Source organism: Mesoplodon bidens (genome assembly GCF_964165515.1).
Source record: "Mesoplodon bidens genome assembly, chromosome: 12".
Classification (NCBI taxonomy): Eukaryota; Metazoa; Chordata; class Mammalia; order Artiodactyla; family Ziphiidae; genus Mesoplodon; species Mesoplodon bidens.
Window position 1 is genome coordinate 49894823 of NC_138168.1, and position 24266 is coordinate 49919088.

General features: G+C 37.9%; 1 protein-coding gene across 1 annotated transcript in view; it reads right to left on the reverse strand.

Moving 5' to 3' along the window:
- The window catches only part of FRK (fyn related Src family tyrosine kinase), a 95194-nt gene that overhangs the window by 24792 nt on the left and 46136 nt on the right, over nucleotides 1–24266 (reverse strand). Inside the window, exon 2 of the mRNA XM_081250803.1 lies at nucleotides 14116–14237. Within this exon, the coding sequence (XP_081106929.1) occupies nucleotides 14116–14237 (122 nt within the window). The remainder of the gene's footprint in view (nucleotides 1–14115; nucleotides 14238–24266) is intronic.

Genomic DNA, 24266 nt, shown 5'->3' on the forward strand with positions numbered 1-24266 from the left:
AATCAAATAAAATGGCACATCTACTAAACATAAGAAAGAATTTCTCATGAAATGAACTGTCCAACACCAGAATAGGCTGGTTCTCTGGGGTTTCTGTTCATGGGAGGTTTGATGCTCCCCTTAGAAGTTTCAAATTATAAGAGATCTCAGAAAGGGCAATATGAGACTAGACAGTTTTTGCAAATCCTACTATTCTATCAACAAAAGGAGAATATGATATATGAATGACAAGAAATTTTAAAGATGATTTAGTCTAAATTCCTCTTTTACTGATGAGCCTAGAGTTTCAAAATAAACTACTATTTGTTCGCAGGGTTGGAATCCAAGTCTAGTCATCTAGGGTGTCCTGTGAATGACAGTAGAAATAGTAGAAACCTTTAACTGTTTATTTCTTGTTTCCTGTTTTGTTTAGTTGTTTTCTATTTTTTCAAGTAATAATTTACTAATTTCTCAGAAGAATGTTTTAGGACTTTTAGAATGCCATCTTTCAAACTCTCCCCAAACTCTTGGGAAGCCTTTTCTATTATGAAGGAGAACTCAGTCCCTGAATCTCTCTTCTTCTCTGAACCCCATTTCGGTAATGAGGAGACATGCTAAACAGAGTGAACATGAAAGTCCTGGAGATATGTAATGGATGATAATTGAAATACCTTGAAATCAATTTTTATCTTCTTGTGAAAATACAAAGGACCTTCTTGTGTATTAGCTAATTGATTTTCACAGCAGAATACTGTCTCCTTCCATTTTTTCATTGCTTTTACATATGCAAGACAACTTTTGGTAACTTGCTCATTATTCCTTCGCGTTTCCAAAAGCAGAGGGCTCTCATTCTTGGAAATTGCTTCATATTAAATGAGGACCCTTGATATAAGATACATTCCTGCTATTTATTTCAGACAAGTATTAGGCAAAGTTTACACAAGTCTGTTTAGATTTGGTTTCATTTGTCATAACTTCCGGCCAGCACAGTTCAGGCAGGTCATGTTCAGGTAACACTTCATATAAAGACAAACCATCTCCTAGTTACAGGCTACACTTTGAAGGCTGGCCAACCATCTTCCTAATGACTCTCATTAGTTCAGGGGTGAACCAGGTAAACAACCGTGGGTACTCAGGATGATTCACCACTACCCCAGAAAAACAGTTCAAAGTACACGTTCCAATGCAAGGTGGGCCAACAGCTCCATCTTTCTGTGCAAAAGGTAGTACTCTTGACGCATAAACATAAAAGCAATTGGATTTTTATTGAGCACCTGCCTTAAGCAAGCACTGTGCTAAGTGCTTTTTCATGAAGTATTTTATTTAATTCTCATACCAACCCTAAGGGATATGGATATTATTTTCATCATTTTACAGAGGAGAAACTAAAGTCGAGGGAGATTAAGTACTTTTCCCCTGGATACAAAGCAGGTAAATATTCATTTTGTGAGTCAAAACCAGGGAACAAGACTCTGAATCCCACACCACACTCTTTTTTTTTTTTAATTTTTTTTGCGGTACGCGGGCCTCTCACTGTTGTGGCCTCTCCCGTTGTGGAGCACAGGCTCCGGACGCGCAGGCTCAGCGGCCATGGCTCACGGGCCCAGCCGCTCCGCGGCATGTGGGATCTTCTTGGACCGGGGCACGAACCCGTGTCCCCTGCATCGGCAGGCGGACTCTCAACCACTGCACCACCAGGGAAGCCCCCACACCACGCTCTTAATCCCTCCACCAACTGTCTCCTTCTACTGCCAAACAGCAAGTATTTTTAGGCAACTCTCACAAGACACTGCTCACAGCTCTGGGAGCAAGGAGGCTTATTGGTACTATTTAATCTTGAGATGAGGATAATGCTGCTGAGAAGGTCTATTTCTGCAACTGACACCTTTAAAGGGAAACACAGGTTGAACATTCCTCCATCTAACACAGTGATTCTACTTTTATTCTTACTGGTTCTCAGGCTTCTCTGCCTCCATCTTCTTCTATATTGGTTCTCACCTGGGCCACCATATCAGCTCTCACAACCATTCTTAGTAATATTGCAGACATTTGGCTTCTGATGACTGTACTGAATGTGTAATGACTCCCCAGTCTCTCTCTGCTAAGCTGCTCACTCAACTTCCTAGCCAGCACCTCAAATGTACCAAGTCAAAATTTTAATTCACATTATCTTATTCCCTAAGTTTCCTCCCCAGCTTGAATATTCTATCTCAGTGAATGGCACTGCCATCCTGAAACCCAGACAGTAAAGCTAGAGATTTGAGGGTCATGCCTCTCTCTGATGAGCATGAGAGAGAATTCCTCTGTCTCCCTGATTTCTCATCTCTGACCGAGCATTATGTCCTGTCAGCCTGTCAGTACTCTCCACTGCCATCACCTTGTGGCGTGCCCCTTAAAGTCTCTCTTCTGGACCACTGCAGTAAGCTCATATACTGTTTTCCCTGTGTCCTGCAACACTGTCCAGCTTCCACAGTCTCCAGAGTCATCTTCTAAAACACAATCTGAATTTGTTATTCTCCTTTCTAAAGCTCTTCAAGTGCACCCCATTGCCTAAAGTTCACACGCCTTAACGGAATTCTCTCCTGCACCCTACCCTCAAGGTTTAAACACTTATCTGTAGTTTCCTGAATGCACCATGGTGTTTTCTGTTTCTGTGCATTTGCACAGACTATTTACTCCAACTACGATGTCACTCTATTTACGTGCTATAGACAAGTTCATTTTTCAAGGCCCATTTCAGGCGTCTCCTCCTCGATTAAGCCCCTGGACTCAAGCAAGCAGAGCAGCTCACTTGGCCCTTCATATCCCACTGCACATCGACCTCTGCTATTGAATTCATTCACAGTATTGCTCTTGTAATTTATACTGTACCTCTCCTACTGGATTTTGAGCCCTTTGACTGCATTTACTTATATGAGACATGAGGTCAGTGAATCATTCTCTCTTGGCCTTTGCAATGGCTTGCAATAGGTGGAGCATCATTCCCCATCACATTAACTTAGGATGCAGCTTTGTGACTTGCTTTGGAATGTGGGCAAACACAATATATGGCACATCCTAACAGAAGCTTTAAAGAATCTGAACAGTATGTCCTCCCCTTCCCCCCTTGCCCTTCAAAGGAGAGTGCCATACCCAGGCTGCAGAGTTTATTACTGTTTAATGGGAGAATCCAACTGACACTCTGATGACCTCATCTTCCCAACCAAGATAATCTTAGCATAATATTCTGCTTCCAGATTTCTCTCAAATTTCCAATGTAGGAAAGCAATCCTCATTTCTACTCCAACCCATCATTAGTCTGTAGAGAAAATTAAAGTGTGGGACTTCTTTGGTCACGCAGTGGGTAAGAATCTGCCTGCCAATGTAGGGGACACAGGTTCAATCCCTGGTCCAGGAAGATCCCACATGTCACTGAGCAACTAAGCCTGTGCGCCACAACTACTGAGCCTGTGCTCTAGAGCCCATGAACCACAACTACTGAGCCCAAGCACCACAACTACTGAAGCCCATACACCTAGAGCCCGTGCTCCGCAACAAGAGAAGCCACCAAAATGAGAAGCCTGTGCACCTCAACAAAGAGTAGCCCCCACTCGTCGCAAGTAGAGAAAGCCCCTGCGCAGCAACAAAGACCCAATGCAGCCAAAAAATAAACAAAAATTTTTAAAAAAGAAAGAAAATCAAAATGCTTTCCTTGATTTCCACTATTTGCTTAGTCTTGTAAAAACCAGAGTAACACAACAAATAAGTAGATATCTTTCCTAAACGAGTGTGTCTTTTCTATTTAGTTGGCATCTCCCCTCCACTGCCAACTAGAATATACACTTCATGAGGTCAGGGATGGTCTTGTTTACCACCGTAGCCCAGCCTTCTGAATACCAACTGCACATAGTATGCATTAAATAAGTATCTGATGAATGAATGAATGAATCCCAAGTTCTTTAAGGCCTGGATCATCATTTTGTTCAGGATTATACACATAAGAGATATACAGAAAATGATGCTTACTAAAATTATATGAAAATAGGAAAATAATTTTTGCTTCTTTTATGTTTTTGCTTCCTGCATATTTTATTTCTAGCAAAACATTTTTAAAAGCATCTGCAGGTGAAAGGGAGATAGCTAAGAGAGAGGATTTAAGGAAAGTCCCTGCCCTGGTGAAAGAAATAAGGAAATAAATTTAGTCTCTGTCATGCATAGGCTTTTAAGACAACAGAATACTTTCTTAAATTGTAATCCCTGTGCCAAAGCGCCTAATAGCTTAATGCAAAGCACGTTTCTAAAATGCATTAGAAATGACTTCATGATAGATGCAATGCTGACAAATAGAAAGTAGCTAATACACATATATCATTTTTAATACACTGTTTAAAATTAGAGCCTCTCTTTTATTAAATTGGACTGTATTTATTTCATTCACTTTTTACATTATGATCACATCTTATGTAACTTTCATTACAAAGAAACTAGATACCTGAATCATTAAGAAAAATGTAAACCCTGGTCAATTTTTTGACATTAATAAAGGAAGATTACTGCCAGTCGGGTGTTTTTAATATTTATAGTACAAGTTGCTAGAGGTATTTTAAAATTATAAACTTCTTTTCAACTAAAATCAGATATTCTTCCCCTTCCTATAAATTAATGGGTCATGAAAACAATCTAAACTACTGTTTCCATGATGGCATGCAATTTCTTGACATGCCACAAGAGGGGGCACATTTTGACTGAAAGCCCTCAGTAGCTGCAGTTGTAAAGAGTGGGGAGCAGAAAGCAGAAGCCAGTATGGTGTTTTGGTTTTAAAATAAAGGTACACATATAGCATTCAGCATTGCAGACAATGTCCCTGTTTGTATAAACACCATGTGAAATATTCTGGTTAAGCTTAATTTTACAATTTTTTTTTCAATTACACATATTTGCCACTTAGAGTAACAAAAAGAAATTGCTTAGATACTTTAAGAATCAGGTAACCTTGAAATGTAAACGTCTATTTAGCTATTATTTCACTGAAGTATAAAATGGACTAAATTGCTCAAGCCTGGCGGTAAGGAGGAGTAATTGGAAGGCCTGCTGGTCTCTGACTTTCTGTTCAACCCAAAGTTCAGCACCATGCCTCAAATGTTCTTCCTTATCTATACCTCCTTTTGTATTCCACTGCTCAACTCTGCTTTTAATCCTTCCCCCTTTTCCCAGTTTGAGATCATTAAATTTATATATTATCAAAGTCCAAGATCCAGAGAGAACTGGTCGGGCACCTCAGGTCTGGTAATGTCTTGCTATCCAAAAATATAACCCATATTGAATTTATCATGATCGCATTTATAATACATACAATCTAGCACCTTGTTAGTTATTAAAGCATGCTGATGGCAATGGATGAACAATTTACAGATCTCCGTTTTATTTTTTAAAGGGTTCAAAAGTGCATCACAGAAAATGATTTATTTTTAATCTAAGGAGCATCACCTGATTTTTCAAAGGAAGAAAGATTCTTAAGAATGAACATTATCTAAAGAGAAAAATAAGTTTTATGCATGCTATTGTCCATTTACTCTTACTCATGATTTGGTATAGTGTTGACTGTTGTCTCATGTCCCTGTAAGGCCCTCCTTTTTTAATCCCTTTCAGAAAATAACAGTTCTCTTTTCAGAATTCTTAAAGCACTTTGCATATTAGTGCTTTATATGCATAATAATCAAGTGAATGTTATAGTGTGAACTGCTTAGTTGTTTACACAATTATGCCATATAGCAAACACAAATGAAAGTTCTATGATGAACGGGTGAATGAATGAATCAATGAATACATGAATGGTTAAAAAATAATTCAAAATATTCTTGCCAATATTTTTGAAAATTGAGTTTTTATATACAGAACCAAATGCAATGCATAATCCTTTATTGCATCAAAAAGCAAATAAATAAACAAAGGGCTAGCAAGGACATTTGGAGACATTTGAGTATGTATTCTATGGTAGATAATATTATTGCATTAGTGTGAAAATTTGGGGGGTTAATAATGGGGTTATAATAATGTAAGAGAGGGTCCTTATTCCTGGGACATACATACTAATACTAAAGCTTTTAAAGGTGAAGTGACATAATACCTGCAACTTACATATATGTTACATATATGAGACATATATAGATATGTGAATGATGGAAAGTAAATGTCACCATGTGTTAACAATTGATGAATTTAGGTGAAAGGACATAGTTATCTTTTCAACTTTATCAATAAAGTTAGGGAGAAACAAAGACTCTATATGTTTATATTGAGTTTTGGTATTTAGTGGTGTGGAGTTGTTTTTTTTTTTTTTTTTCCTGGACGCTCAGAGAATTTTTCCTTTATGCCTGATATTAAAGTACTTTGAAAAGATACCCTAGGTATGTATCTTCTCATTTATGCTACTTAGAACAAGTAGGAGTACTTTTAATCTACAAGCACAGATTTTTTTTTAACTCAGGAAAGTTTTCTTCTACTACATATTTAGCTGTTGCTTCCATTTAATTATTCTACTACATGTCAAAGAAATGTCTGTTTGTGCATGATCTACCCTTACATATTTTCATTGATTTCTCTCCTCTCTCCAGAGAGCACCTCAAGTCTGCTCTTTACATCCCTAAAGTGACAATTTCTCTGCTTCCTATCTCCCATCTATTGCCTTTTCATGCTCCTTTTGATGCCTAATTTCATAGTTTGTGCTTTCTTGTATTTTATAGTTTCAAATCAAATGCTTTCAATTTTTTCTTCTGTTTCTTTTAGTGAATATGTCTCAAAAAATGAGTTTTCTCTACATCTTCAGGTTATTGTTTATCATCTGTTACACAATTATTTTTTCCCAAATCATGTTTGAGAGAAAAAGAAATGGTTCTATGATCAAGTAATTTGGAAAACTCTGGGTTGAAAAGCTAACTTTCTTGGCTGTAGGACTTCTGAGACTTTAATGTGCTTTTGTTGAGTCAGGGCAGAGAGGATATAATATGAGGTGTTCTTCAAATGTATTTAACTCCTGAACCCTCTGTCCCATGGAATGCTTTTGACTTACCAAAGAATTCCTGTTCTAGAACATAAGTTGGAAAATTTTGTTATTGAGCATCCAGAATCTCATGACTTTTGTTTTTATTATACTCATCCTTGAATGCAAAGAAATTTGATGCTCAGGAAAAAAACATATGCAACCGGTCCTCCTCTCCATCCACTTAGATGAGTGTACATTTCCTTCCCTTAGCACACGCACAGCAGGGCTGCTAACACACCAAACCTCTAAACATACTTCCGATGCCTAGCAAATGTTCAGCTCCTGTGGCTTTGCTGGAGGAAGGGTGGATATTCTCCTACTCACTTGGCATGCCTGCCATAAGAAATAGAATCCATTCCTTTGTAATTGTTATGGACTGAATGTTTGTTTTCCCTTCAAATTCATATGTTGAAGCCCTAATCCCCAATGTGATGGTATTAAGAGGTGGGTCTTTGGGAGGTAATTAAGATGAGGTCATGAGGGTGAAATCCTCATGATGGGATTAGTGCCCTTATAAGAAGAGAAAGAGACCAGAGCACTCTTTCTCTCTCTCTCTGCCATGTGAGGATACAACAAGAAGGCAGATCAGGAAGAGAGCCCTCACCGATATCAAATCTGCTGGCACCTTGATCTAGGACTTGCAGACTCCAGAACTGTGAGAAATAAATATTTGTTGTTTAAGCCACCCAGTCTGTGATATTTTGTTATAGCAGTCCAAACTAAGGCAGCAATGCTGAGTTGTTTGTTTAACCAGAAGATTGTATGAAAAACACAATCACAGGAGAGCAGAGTTCTTATTTCCTTCTTTCTTTAAGGTTAACTTCACCTAATTTGCAACACACAGTCATCATCTGTCATCTTCTGCCCTTATAACATTTACTGGATGTAGAAAGGTGGGGGGGGGGCTATGCACAGATGCCCAGGGAAGACCAAAATCACTAAGTCGGTTCCAAAACAGTGGCTGCCTGGTTTCCTGGTATCTGCATGTCCTGCCTCTCTAAGATAGGGGCACATACTGAGCAGGGGTCAAAGCAGCCTCGCACCTTCTTTATGACTAGCCCTGACCGATGCAAAAGTCAAAGTCTACTCCTATATGTCAGTTCACCTGTATTCACACTGAAGTTAGGAGAATATTTACCTAGAGTCTAACAAATCATTGATTGATAGACTCAGTTTACAGGGCTGCTCTGATTCTGTATCTCTTATGTATATTCTTGAATAGAATGTAGGGGATGCTAACTTAAATGATTGTTAGCTAGCCGCTATCTTCATTTGAAGTACAACATTGGACAAAATGTAAATAAAGGATCAATTTAATTTGTCAGCCAATAAAATGAAAAAAAAATAAGAGAATGGAATATGTCATGAAGTATGAAAAGGTAGCAATTTCACCAACCTCCACATGACTTATCAACTTCTTATTTATTTAATATCTGGAATTGATTACTATAAAGTTACATTCAAAGGGTAATAATATGCATCAGTTCTTTGTTGTGCTTGCCTCCAAATAGCTCAAACTACTCATACAGAAAAGATATTTTTAATAAACAAAATAAGGTAAGCAGAAGAGAAGAGAAAACTTAGATGAGTCAACATGTGGTGTTCACAGAGAAGCAAAAGAAAAAAAAATGCAAGCACCCTAAATAATACTGCAACTTCTAGAAATGCTAGCCATGGATTTTCAATAAAATAAAAGATTTCTCCATGAGCAGTGCCCTAGAGAAAAAAGTTCTTTGCCTGTGCATCTGTGTGTGTATGTTTGTGTACACACACAGACACAGGTATATGTACTATATAATAAAATGTTAATTTAACTTTATAGAGTATTTAAAACATCTGAAATATAATTTATCAGTAGTAACATTAAGAAAAGGCAGCATATACGATAACTGACCCAAAAAGCCACTTGCTATTATAGGCAATGATATTTGCAATTAAGTTGAACACAACTAAATTATGACTTTAATTAAAAGGCATTTTCTAAGATGGCACCAACATGTTTAAAATTCAATACATTTTATATGAGGTACTGGAGTTATTAACAAAAATTTCTTTCTGCATCTTGTATATTTTTTAAAAAGCAAAACATCATCTCTAACCAATATCAAAGTGCTCCCAGAATCCATAGACATTTCATTGCATAATAAATTCAAGGAGCAATTTTTTCCAACCATTTAGTACTTGCCCCTCCTTGGGATATACAATTGTATTTACATCCATGGTTAATAGTAATAGAATTCCTGACACACTCTTATGGCCACTATGTCCACATTAATTTTAAATGAAGAATAAATGGAGGCTCAGAGGACTGACAATGAAACACACAGCCTTTTGCCATTGGTCAGCATCAGATTAGAATGAATCAGCAGGTCTTAAAAAAGTTTGGGAGAAATAATGGTATCTCAGTGGCTGCTGGAAAGTGAGTTTGGGTCTGAACCCTGTGCCAGGCAGAGAGAGACAGGGTCACAATGCAAGTGACATCCTTTTCCAATTTTGTCTCCTCTACAAAAGTCTTGTTACTGGGAAACAACTAACGTGTTAAGGTGAGAAATTGTCTTTCTAAAATAAATCTGAAACACAGCAAGGAAGAGGATTATTTGTGATCTTACATGGTCCAGACTTCAGAGGTTTAAGAATATGACAATGGCCTTGCTTATCTTTGCTCTTGGTAGATGACAGGGTAAAGAGGTGTTTGAGCATCTACTGTCTTTACAAACTGTACTAGAAACTATGGAGATAGAGAAGAAGCATGAAACAGAAGAAATAAAAGTATGTTGCTTCGGCTCAAGGACTGTATAACCTAGTTTGAGAAGCATATTTTTACCTACAGTGAAAGAGTTACTCATAAATATAAAAGACTCTTTGAATACGTAAGTTCAACATGAAGGATACACACAAGGTCAACATGAACAGATACACATCTTCCCTAATGAAGCTGCTGTTATTCTCATTACTTTTTGAATTGCCTTCAGAATTAACCTGTAAGGCATGCAGAAATATTTACAAAGTTACAAGTCCATGGTTTAGCTCGGGTTAATCATCCATATTATTCAGAAAGTGGCTTCAGATAATTCTGGCCACTTCCAAGTATCAAAGTTGCACTTAATGAACATATAATTGCCCAGCTAAGGCCTTTAACATAAAGTGATATCCTTTCTGTAAAGGGAGTTCTACCATTTGTGCAATACTTAGAATAACAGCAGTCTATTCCTTTGAAGTATAAAACATTTATTTGGTTCTAAAATTTCTAGTATATTTATTTTAAAATTAAATTATGTTGCTACAGAGACCTACCTATATTCTCAAGAACGGACTTCATAGCAATCACAAAGTACTATTACAAAAGTCCTGCACGTTCCATGGGACCTACATGTTCACTGTAATGGAGATGTATCACAGTGAGTTCTCAGCTCAAAATCAGCAGACACAAGTCAAAAAAGAGATAATGGCCCCTTGTATGTCCTCCTGCAATTACTTCAAACACCTCTGAACTTAATTCCTATGGTCCCCTCTTCTCTCTTCCTGTAAGTATCTCCTCCCATGGACCTCATCTTGGCTCAATTGACCACTATCCCCCCATCACTCAAGTCAGAGATCTGCAAGTCATCCTAGATTCTGCATTCTCCCTTATTTTACCCCATTTCTGATCAACTACCAATTCCTGTTGGCTCTATCTTCTAAATATTTCACACCTCCATGCCCTACCCTCTATTTGCCAAAACTGCCCTGGATCAAGCCATCACCTGTGGAGATAAACAAGACTCTCTAGCAAAGAGCCCCAGGAGCTCCTTCTAGATGGCAATGGTAATGGGTCCACTGGGCCTGTCCCACCATCGCCCCCTATTGCCAGCAAGAAGGACTGCAGCTGAATTCAACTTCCAACAGGCCCTATGGTTTCCTTTTCTACAAAAGAGAAGCTGCAATTTCGCATGGTGCCAAAGTCCAGAGGTGCTGGGCTTTTCAAACCACCCTGCAAATAGTTGATGTCCAAACTCACTTTTTAGCACCAAAGCAAAGACTGCTATTGAGAGTCCTAAGGCCATTCCCACACTTGCCCCATAAAAAAAGGAGAGCAACAGAGGGGCCGTGAGGCATCTGTGGACAGAGGAGCATTAGTGCAGCCAGCTGAGTGTAGGTTCCCTGGCCCTACTCCGCAGAATGCTAACTGACTCTTCTGTCTCACACCTGTGACTTCAGACAGCAGCAAGTGATGCCTCTCTGTTTGCCCCGTCACTCCTCCCCAGACTATTATCTATAAATCTTTCATCCGTTCTGTTCTCCACTCTGTCATCAAAGGTCAGACCGAGTCACTTTCTGCCTAAAACTTCCCTCTATATTTGGACCTGTAGAAAAAGCTCCAAATTCCTCAGCATGGTGTACAAGGCCCTGAACAGTCTAGTTCCAACTTTCCTTTCCAGGCTCATTTTTGGCCATTCCTCCTCTCCTCCACCTCTGCTCCCCATCTACACACACGCGCACACACACACACACCTGCACTGGCCTCCCCACTCCCTACCCTCCACTCTGTGCATTTGCCTTGCCGGGAATAATCCTTCCCATGCGGCTACCTTGTGACTCAAACTGAACACAAGTGCCGCCTCCTCTGTGAAACCTTCCTAACTCTCTCTGAGACTTGGCCCCTGCCTCCTCTTGTCTCACCAGACAGCTGTGTTATCACCTTCCTTGAGACTGGGCCAGGGACTGTGCCTCACATTCCTTGCTGCCCTAGACCTAGCAAAAGCCTGGCACAGACTAGGCACTCAAATATTTGTTCAAGAAATAGACAGTGTATAAATAAATGATATCAGCTACTAGATGCATCACCCTGAACACTGCTGATGAGCTTTTTTGCCTCATGTCCTCTGTCATTTTTCAACTATCTTCAGTCTATTATCATTCGTTCTTAAAAAGCTTTCGCTGAGGATGAATCTGGAATTCCCTCTACTACTCTAGAGATTTTCCTATGCAGAGCTGCCTAAAGTAAAATTACAATGTGCAATGCAAAATCCTTTCTGAAAAAACTCGCCTGAAATTCAGTTTTATCCCTCAAGGTGTATTTTTCCGAAAGTGTACTTTAAGCAATAATATAAATGCTCATGGAATGCCAAACATCAAATTTATATTAATGGCAATAACAATAATAATTTCCTTTAAAGTAAATGATTGAAGTCAAGAAATAGCCAAACCAGTTGACATGCAGTCAGAATTTTATATTTTTCATCAGAAAAACAATTCTCTACCAATGACAAATAACAGTAAGGCCCCTAAAACTACCTGTCATGCATCTAATGAAGACGGATTCTCTGGCTACCACGTATAATACGTAATATCCAAAAGCACTGCTGTAATTCACAGCTAATTAGTGTCTTGCCGTTATGAGAGGTGTCATAGCCCTAACTCTCTCCCCAGCTCTCTACTCAGACCTCACAAGAGCTGACAGCCATGCAAGGATCACAACAAGCCAATTAGCACCCACCCCAACCTTGGGCTGCTGTTTCTCAGCAGCCTGCCGCAGCATCAATAAATCATGCCCCCTCATGAAGCATTTCTCTGACAGCTGCGAGCCATTGTCGCCTGAGGAATAAAGACAATACTTCTAAGGAAAACTCATGTGGGGAAGACAGAGATAGAAAAGGGATATTATTTGCCTTCCTTTAGCAGCATAACTGTCAGCAAAATTGAAGACCATCAATTCAGACTGATTAGGAGACAACTGCCCTGAGAAATAAATCTATGACTGGTATACCTGAAGATCCTTAGTGGTAATCAACAGTCAGCAATCGGGTTGTTCACTTGTTTGTTCGTTTTAATGTAGATTATATCGAAGACCCTTTTCTTTCCATTTTTCTCCTGTATAGCCCTCCTTCTGGCTAATAAGAAAATTATCCTTTCAGTAGACATAATGGTCTGCATTTACTTTGTCCCCTAGTGAATACACAGCCATCAGATAATTTGTTTGAAAGACTCTAAATGGTTTGACTTCATTGAAAAGGAATCTATAATGTTACGCTAGTCTCCAAGTAGGGCCTACAAAGCTTCCTAAACCCATAAGCAAGGATTACAGTATTCTCAGCACATAACAGCCAATATCCTTGTAATTTTGTCCTAAGCCTGTAAAGCTGTTTTGCTCCATAATATTCTACTAAGAAAGTGTTCAGAATAGTCACTATAGCTTGGGAATTATTCAAAGATATGACTCAGTTAATTCTACTTTTTCTTTGTTTTCCTCATGGAAATATTCTACTTCTATATTTTTAATGCTAGAATCTAAAACATTTAATCTAGCTTTTGGCTAACTAATGACTACCTAATATATAAGCACCTGTAACACTTAAAGATAATTCTCAGGTCTCCTGTGCTTTTTCTTTCCTAGGGTATTGTAAAGTAAACATGCACTTGACTCTCAGTTGGAAAACTACATTTGACCGAATGTTACATGTCATTGGTTAATTAAGCACATTTGCATTCAGCATTTCAATTCATTTTCTATTTACCAGGCAAAGACAAATGAAATGCAAAAAGAAAAAAAAAAGGTATTATGGCAAGATCAATTTTGACAACAGTTTGGATTTTGCTTCTTTTTTTTTTTCTTTTTGCGGTATGCGGGCCTCTCACTGTTGTGGCCTCTCCCGTTGCGGAGCACAGGCTCCGGATGCGCAGGCCCAGCGGCCATGGCTCACGGGCCCAGCCGCTCCGCGGCATATGGGATCCTCCCAGACCGGGGCACGAACCCGTATCCCCTGCATCGGCAGGCGGACTCTCAACCACTGCGCCACCAGGGAGGCCCTGGATTTTGCTTCTTGCTTATCATTTCCCTAAACGGATAGGCTCCTAGATAATGCAAAAGCGAGAAAACACAGGCAGATCTATATATTTTTCATCTCATACCTAGAGTGTGTGTATTTGAAACATTTATAGTCACATCTAGCCACAGACAGAAATTGTTTTGCTAATTTTTATATTACTCTTGAGTAGTTCAATAGATTTAATTTTGGTACTATTGTGAAGATAACAGATAAGTCAAATTTAAAATTAACATGTCCATGTTCACACAGAAGGTTCATGACTACAGACTCTCAAATCCACATTTAAATCACACAGGACAATGCCCATACCTGAAAGGGAGAAGTTGCCTTTCTGACTTTCACTTTCTCTGATTAGAAAAGCACCTGTCTGATTTTCTGAATATAATAGTTGTTTTTCAGCATCTGCCCTCTTGATTGCTCCAAAGAACCACCTAAAAAGAGAGAGATATAAACATTAATTAACCAGTCAACATTCTTTTTTTTTTTTTTTTGCAGTACGCCTCACTGTTGTGGCCTCTCCCGTTGCGGAGCCGGACGCGCAGGCTCAGCCTGAGCTGCATGTGGGATCTTCCCGGACCAGGGCACGAACCCGTGTCCCCTGCATCGGCAGCCGGACTCTCAACCACTGCGCCACCAGGGAAGCCCCGACATTCATTTTTTTTAAGGAGCAAGAAGTTTGGCAAGAAAGTTCCAATATCAGAAGGGCTTATACTCTTTAGTGAAACTATAACAGGTATAAACGGCAGTTTTTGATACTTGACATGATTTTTCTGGATGTCTGCTACACTCACCAGGAGTCTTTAATATATTACAAAATAGGAATTTGGCTGATGCCTCTGCTACCACATGTCTTCTCACACCTGCATTCTGTCTGAGAAACCCTGTGTTCTCCTGTCAAATCCAAAGCTTCTAGGGCGGGCCCACCACTCAGTAAGTTTGCCGTGTTCCACGCTCTAAAACTATTCACATCACCATCAGACTGTCCACTGCCTCTCCTAACACCTTCTAGGTGTTAGTAGGCAAACATTCCAATCCAGGGATTCATATATTTCACATCAAAGTGTGAACAGTAAAAATGTAGTTCTCTGGGTTTTAATTCGCATCTTTCTCCCCTCCATCACTGCCCAACCCCCCCGCCCCCCATAACATAAGATGGTTTTGCATGTTTAAAAGAAAATTTTCATCGGTGGAGAGATTATGTGAAAAAGATACTTCTGCCTGCGATGTGTCTTCTTAGTGTCCCCTCCACTTCTCATCTTTACACTCTTATCCTTAACATTCCAGAACTACAAGAGTCAGTAAATGTGAATGTGATCAACCCCAACAAAGCATTACGGATTTTAATATCAGAACCAGTTTAAAACGTATATCAAGTCAGCAGACATTAATGTGATAAGAGGAAACCGAGACAGCCAGCTTTGCGTTAATGACCTTTCCCTATAGGGTCATAATGTCGATCTTTATCATAACAGACTTCAGGTAAAACATTTATCTTTCTAGGCATCATCTTTAAAAATTTAAACACTCAAAGAGAAGAAATGTAGGCTTGAGGGAAGAAATACAGGCCAGGTGAGAAATTGAAGGCTGGGAGAGGACCTCAAAAATTGGTTCCAATTGGTTTGACAGGCCATGGGTATTGGGGAATACGAGTACATTAAGGGTGACACAATTGAAAGGAAGAGGGGAAGAAATTGAAAAAAAAGAGACATTAAAATATAATTACCTTCTAACAAAAGTAAGATGTTTGTTTACCATTTTTCCAATCATCAAATTGCAAATTACACAATATTAACTTTATTAGCCAGGAAATGCCAGATTATATTGGAACAATGAACAACTCCAAAAGTCTCAGTGGTTTAAGACAACAAAGATTTGTTTTTCACTCAACTGCACGTCCACTGAAGGTCATCTGTGCCATGTCCATCTCTATGTCCACCAAAGAATTTCCATCTCCATGCTTCCAAGATTGACTAGGCAGGCTGGATTGGAAAATGTGGCAAAACACAGGCTGGTTCCTGGAGCTTCTATTTAAAGCTTCTGCTCAAGAATGAGCCCACTGAGAAATAAGTTGTATGTTCATACTAAATTCAAAGAGAGTAGAAAATGCAATCCTACTATTTCCCTGAAGGCAGAAAACTGGAAACATTTGGTAGACTACACTAATGACTACCATATTGATTCAATATCAGGAACCAAATTAATGTCCATAGGCTATTGTTTGTCCAAATGAAATTTTAAAAGGCTTGGAAACATTCCAAGGTGGCCATGGAATGAATTCACAGAAAAATAGAAACATATGTTTTCCACTATTGCAGAAATAAATAAATATCAATAGAATAATGGAACATAATAAAAAACTCAAACAGACCCAAACATACAAATTAGTGATGAAAGGATGGATTAGTCAATAAACGATGTTGGTATCAATCATAATCCATATAAAAAAATTAATTGTGCTACCTATAGCATACACAACAATTTTACATAGATTAAAAATGTAATGTAAAAGGCACATTCTAAAACTTTCTGAGACTATAAGACTAAGGAAGTTTTCTTCCACAAGACAAAAAGAAAAAGAAGACATACAAGCCTTAAGGGAAAAGATTAATAATATTTATTACACCACAATTAAAAACTTGCAACACCAAGATTACCATGAAATAAAATTAAACTATAAGCCACAGACCTGGAGGAGGTATTTGCAGAGCATATAAACAAGAATAAGATTAGTATTCAGGTTATATAGAGACCTATAATCACTAAAAAAAAAAAAAACACAGTAGAAAAACTGACACAGTATATAACTGGATAGATCACAGAAAAGAAAAACCCAATAACTAATAAAAATAAGGAAAGAAGTACAGTCTCTGTCTATTGCCAGTAATCAGGAATATTAAGAATATTAAATATAAAAAAATGAAATGCACTTTCACACTTTTCAGGCTGGACAAAATTTAAAACTCTCACATTCAGGCACTGGGAAAACCGTGAAACAAGAACCTTTATATAATACTAGTGGCAATGTAATTTGGTACAACTAATTCAGAGAACATTTGGCAATATCTAGTAAAGCTGAATATTTGTATGCTACTTAATTTCACTTCTAGATTGTATACTCTATGTTCTCAAGGAAATATACCACAAGCACATTCACTGAAGAATTCTAGCATGGAAAATTGGAAACAACCTAAATGCCCATCATAGGGAAATAAATAAACTTAATTATGGATATAAAATGGAATACTATATGGCAGTTAAAACAAATAAATTATTGAGGGACAAAAGGAAGTTGAAGAATGATACATACCTTTATAATACTATTTATATACAGTTTAAACAAACACATTAAAAACATTAGATATTTTTATGGATAGCATGCTTAGTGAAAGCTAATAGTTAAAATACTCAGGCAATTTTTTTTTAGACTTCATTTCCAGCAATGGAAAAATTTCTTCACACAAATATTTCAAGCAAAGAAGCAACATGGATCAAATATACTTATCAACCTCATGCATTTTCCTGATTTCTAGTGCATTAATTATGCAGCATCATTAAAATGTTTGGTCCAAATATAAGTATGTAAACCTTTACAAGAATTACAATTTATCTAACAGATTAAATTCTTAGAAGTACAATTATATCTCATATATCTCATAATTCTAAAGAATAAATACTCCATTATATAAGCTTTACATATATACATTACATTTGTATTTTGGATAATCAAGTTTATAAAATGATGTCTTTTCTCTGCTTAATATATGTATAAGCAAGCAGGTTTTGTAAATCAAATGATTAAAGATATAATAATTTTACTACATTTTTAGAGAGGAACTGTGTGATGAATTTTTTTTTAATTCTCTTCTGTCTCACCAATTCTGGATTCTTTTTTAAAAAATTTTTAATTTAATTTTATTTATTTTTTTATATAGCAGGTTCTTATTAGTCATCCATTTTATACACATCACTGCATACATGTCAATCCCAATTGCCCAATTCATCACACCACCACCCCCACCACCCTGAATTCTGGATTCTTGTACAATCACTTTACAAGGCAAATCACATCAGTAATGAATTGATAATAACAATGAAATACATGTAACTATTTGACTGGATGCATCAGCTCACTTAATACCTGGAATTTTACTTGGCTGAGCTACCATCAAGAAGTGAAGAAAATAAATAATTGTTTTCTGGATGTAGTGGCATTATAATGCCATCTTTCATACTCAAAGATGATGCGTCTGCTATAGATTGTGATTGCTAGAGCATGTGCTGCTGTACAGACTAATGGGCAACCGATAGTTCGGGCCACCCTCTGCACAGGTGAAAACCGTTCCTTAATTTGTGGTTTGAGCCATGGGCAGAACTGTCATTCTCCTCAGTTCTGCCTTTAGAGCCCCTGCTGGTCCCACTCTGGAAGGGCACGTATACCCCAGGCCTCGTTGTCCACCACAGCCATTTTCAATGCTCTCTTTAAGCTGTAGTTCTTATGTGCAGTAAACAGTGAGTGCTGAGAAGAGATCAGGATACCCTAGGAGGTAGAAAGCATCAGGGGAGAGTCTTATAGATCGTGATCCTCGAAACGTGGATCAGCATCAGCATCACACGGAAACTTGTTGGAAATTTGCAGGCTTCACGTCATACCAACTGAATCAGAAACTCTGAAGGTGGGGCCCGGAAATCTGGGTTTTAATAATTAGTCCCCCAGTAAATCTTATGCACACCAAAGATTGAGAACTACTGAGGTACAGAAATAGTAAAGAAGTTGGAAATTTACACAAGACATCCGAAAATAAGTTAGATTTGGCACTTACATGTAAAAATTATCCAATAAAATGATACTACACACACTCACACATACATATTTTATTGATATTTAATGAAAATAATCTTTATTACTATGCCATACCTGCCATGAAAGAGATCTTGATTAAGAATAACCAAAAAGGAGAGGAGATCCATAATAACCTATAACCTTGGAGAAAAATGCTTCAGTTAGGTGAAAATGGAGCAAAAACTACACTGCCTGTTTTAGATGAAAGGAGTATGTAATTGAAATCTAAGATTCATTCTGCAAACATTTTGAGTGTCTATTGTGTGTAAATTCTGTAGCATGGACACAGAAAGATCTGCAAGATATACTGCTGAATGAAAAAGGGTAAATTGCAGAGTACTAGGAATATTATAGTCTTATTTATATTTTAAAAACCAACAAACCAAAAATTATATGTGCTTACTTCTCCAGAGATTAGGGAGAGATGACAAAATAGATGACAAAAGACTTTCACTTTTTACTCTGCATTCTTCTCTATAATTGGATGTTTACGATAAGATGTAGTTATATCATTTCACAATTTATTTATACACAAAAAAATGAAAGAAGTCAATCAGGTATATGCTACAAAAACCTACATGTCATAAAGATCTGGACTAGAGATTTTAGCAGTTAGAATTGATAGTTAAAAGAAAAATCTCAAAGGAATATGGGATGGGTGATTATAGATGAGCAGTGAAACAGATGGAAGATCAAACATGACACCAGGGTTTCAAATCTGCATGACTAGAGGACAATGTACTCAGCAGCACATCAGAAGCCAGAGTGTAATAACAGGTAATAGCTACAGCATCTCACTGGGAAAGTTATGCCTGGATTTTCTCATTTGTAAGTGGGACTAATAATCATTACCCTATAGGCTTGTTTTGAGATGAAGAAAAATAATGTGTGTAAAGTGCTTGATGCCTGGCCACATTCACACTTAATAAATAGCACCTATTTTAAGAGAACTGATTTAATGGAGAAATTATATATTTGGTTTTAGACACGATGGATTTGAGGTAAAGATAGAACATGAGTGAATATGTGAACATGATCTCACTTCTCTAACTGTATATGTACTAACTTTGCTGTTCTGCCTGCCCAGTCTTGACTAGGTCATGCTGCCACCAGGTGGCAGTATACCATTTTATTAAACCAAAAAGGCTAACGAAAGCTATATGGTGATTAACTGGACGTTATTTTACAAAAAAAGGCACAATGCGTCTTTTAAAAACAAAAAATCAAAATTTATGCAGTGTTACTGAATATCAACATTTAAATAATATATATCCACCAGAGGGCAAACAGCGGAAGCAAGAAGAACTATAATCCTGCAGCCTGTGGCACAAAAACCACATTCACAGAAAGATAGACAAGATGAAAAGGCAGAGGGCTATGTACCAGATGAAGGAACAAGATAAACCCCCCAAAACAAGTAAATGAGGTGGACATAGGCAACCTTCCAGAAAAAGAATTCAGAATAATGATAGTGAAGATGATCCAGGACCTCGGAAAAAGAATGGAGGCAAAGATCGAGAAGATGAAAGAAATGTTTAACAAAGATCTAGAAGAATTAAAGAACAAACAGAGATGAACAATATAATAACTGAAATGAAAACTACACTAGAAGGAATCAATAGCAGAATAACTGAGGCAGAAGAACGGATAAGTGACCTGGAAGACAGAATGGTGGAATTCACTGCTGCAGAACAGAATAAAGAAAAAAGTATGAAAAGAAATAAAGACAGCCTAAGAGACCTCTGGGACAACATTAAACGCAATAACATTCACATCATAGGGGTTCCAGAAGGAGAAGAGAGACAGAAAGGACCCGAGAAAATATTTGTAGGGATTATAGTCGAAAACTTCCCTAACATGGGAAAGGAAATAGCCACCCAAGTCCAGGAAGTGCAGAGAGTCCCATACAGGATGAACCCAAGGAGAAACATGCTGATACACAAAGTAATCAAATTGGCAAAAGTTAAAGGCAAAGAAAAATTATTGAAAGCAGCAAGGAAAAAATGATAAATAACATACAAGGGAACTCCCATAAGGTTAACAGCTGATTTCTCAGCAGAAACTCTAAAAGCCAGAAGGGAGTGGCATGATATACTTAAAGTGATGAAAGGGAAGAACCTACAACAAAGATTACTCTACCTGGCAAGGATCTCATTCAGATTTGATGGAGAAATCAAAAGCTTTACAGAAAAGCAAAAGCTAAGAGAATTGAGCACCACCAAACCAGCTCTACAACAAATGCTAAAGGAACTTCTCTAAATGAGAAACACAAAAGAAGAGAAGGACCTACAAAAACAAACCCAAAACAATTAAGAAAATGGTAATAGAAACATACATATCGATAATTACCTTAAACGTGAATGGATTAAATGCTCCAACCAAAAGACACAGGCTTGCTGAATGGATACAAAAACAAGACTCATATATATGCTGTCTACAAGAGACCCACTTCAGACCTAGGGAACCACACAGACTGAAAGTGAGGGGACGGAAAAAGATATTCCATGCAAATGGAAATCAAAAGAAAGCTGGAGTAGCAATACTCATATTAGATAAAGTAGACTTTAAAATAAAGAATATTACAAGAGACAAGGAAGGACACTACATAATGATCAAGAGATCAATCCAAGAAGAAGATATAACAATTATATATATATATGCACCCAACATAGGAGCACCTCAATACATAAGGCAACTGCTAACAGCTATAAAAGAGGAAATCGACAGTAACACGTGTATAAAATGGATGACTAATAAGAACCTGCTGTATAAAACAATAAATAAATTAAGTAAAGAAAAGAAAAGCAGGATGTGCTTATACACACTCTTGAATATTTATAAAATATTTGTGGAAGGTTACCCAACACTGTTTTGTACAGTTTATTTTTTGATTGTGTGTATGTATTACATTTTTCCTAAAGAAAACAACATTTAAATAATATAGATAGATATCAATCAACATTGAGGGAACTCAACCTGTTAATCCGTGTGGTATCTCCATGAATGTTTCCTCATTTCATTTACTGGAACTGGAGTCTTATTCTATCCACCCTGCTGCCTCACTGACTGGCATGAAGTAGGACACTCATAATTCCAATCAGATGGAGGTAATTTCCTCCTACATTTTTAAAAAGGGAAAACCCATCCTTAGTAACTGCTGGCTAAGGTTTACAAAATTTAACAAACAATTTCTTTCCCCAATGTCTCCCTAAAATCCAAGACAGCTGGCCTTAAACCACAGTAGACAGACCCTCAAAAAATAAACTCCTAAAACAAGTCCCAGAAAAACACATGGATCTTCCCAGAAACGGCAAAAGGGAAAGTGGGTAGATCAACTTGACACATAGCCACCACTGGGAAGGTACCCTGGGCGCCTCCCCTGGTGGAATGCAGGCTAGGGGTGTTTTTATTGTTGTCATCACAGTTACACACGTTATCAGGGATAAACCCACCTATTGTCCTCACCAGTGTGGTTTGGGAGGATCAGTGACACTAACATTTTTGCAAAATAACTACAGTTTGCCGGGTACACTCAAAATCACATTTAGCCATTTATGGTACCTAAATGTAAGGCTTGGAATCATGACCCCTTGAGCTATGGAAGTTCTATATGGCTCGCCTGCATTGATCTGTGTTTCAGCAACATTGACAGGAAAGCCTCTATCGAAGTTCCTTATGGTCCAGGTAATCATGTCCCTTCCCCTCTCTAAAAATCTCCTTAGGCTCAGCATCCCTCTTGGCTTGCAGTAAATGAACCCTGTCACTTTTCCCCACTCCCCTACCGTGATAAGGACAAAATAATAATAATAATACTGCCCCGTGTATTTTCTTATTCTTTCCTTCCTTTCCATTTCCCCCACCGCAAACTTTGTCCAATGCATCATCACTATTTGGACTCTGGTAATATTTTACTATCTCTTATCTTTAATCTTAATAGCTTCCACTTCCAGATCACACACAAGGAGACAGGCACTGTTGCTACAAGTTGTATGTGCATCACCTCAGTCTCTCTCCCCCTTGCTTACACCACCACCACTAGATTAATCATCTGAAAATATGACCTGCTACATCTCACTGGTACATACACATTTTAAAAGTTTTAAGGGTTCCCTTTGCTTATGAACGAAAACCCTTATTAACCTGGAATTCCAAGCCCACCTCCATCTAGATGCCAGCCATTTCTTCCATCTTATCTTCCCTACATCAACTGTGCTCCAGCTAAACACATCTTCTCACCGCTGTTGGTGGTAGCATTACTTAAAACTGCCTACTCACAATTCCCACAGTTCTCAGCCTCTACCCCTCTGGTTTGGAATGGAGCACACAAAAGCTAGTGCTGCACAGTTTTACTTTTTATTTTTAGATTATTCCCTGTGTTCACCTGAGGCTGCAGACTTTCTTGGCACAGAGACTGAGTCTGATAACACCACATATGCCTTTTGGAGCAGTTAAATAAATACTTGTTGATGAACAGTTAACAAGTTGTACCTCAATGTGGGCATCTTATATAGTCTTTTGGTTTATACTGAATGTTGGACTTTAGATAACACCTGTGTTTTCATGTAACCTTTCATCTGTGCTTGCCACAGTGCGTGGAGGGTAAAGCACTTACCAGAGAAGCCTTATCTGCTCTGGGCCAGTTGCAGTACAGATTCGAATGTTAATTGGCCTCAGACCACAGATTCCAATCTGACCACTCTCTTCTCCCAAAGGGGAAAAACACTTCCACATGAATGTAGAGACCAAAAATGAGGCTGACTCTTCTGTTCTCCAAAACACAAGCATGTCAGGGCTGCACACATGAAAACCGTGCATGATAAACTGACAATGTCACATCCAATATCTGAAGTACGTCTTGCAGTCACAGAGAAAACAGGAAATTCCTTGCATGGGTCATTTGATAAAGCTTTTTTGTTGCTATTATTCACCTTTATAGTCATCACAAAAGGGAACTTTTGAAGGAATTTTCTTAGGGAGGAAGTAGGGTGAACTAATTGGTACTTTCCCCACTTGAGGAAGGTGTGTACTGTGTGTTTATGAAAGAATCTGATTGTAACCTGAATCCACTTCCCTGAGTCCAGTCATCAAAAGTATGCAATTCCTCACAAAAGATTTACAAAGAATACAGCAAAGTTCAGATGGGCATTTAATCTCAAGGCAGTGTTTTTGCTTCACAACAATTCCCGACTGTGTAAAAGGAAATAAAAGCTAATATTGATGTCTCTTTTAAAATAAAAAACAAGATGTGCACATACATTATGGTATTTCCCATCATCAAGCCTGAGATAAAAGCGTAAATTTTAATCTGTCTGCTTTGTTTTTGTACAACATTTGTGATAATGTTTGTCCCAGAAACTAGAGGAATATGGATTAGAGTTGAAAGCATTAACCATTAAATAGTTTCTACCTTTGTCCCATCCAAAGAAAGTATATGCAGTTGATTTTATAATTCCTGGGGAAATGCTTTACTTCACAAACACCACAAATGTTCATTCGGATTCCTTATATCAATAAGCTTTGGGGTAGTAGCGTTTCTTTTTAATAGTTATATGGGTCACTAATTTCAGAGTGACAGCCCCACTTAGTTTCCTACCAAAAACATAGTTACCTACCTTCATGA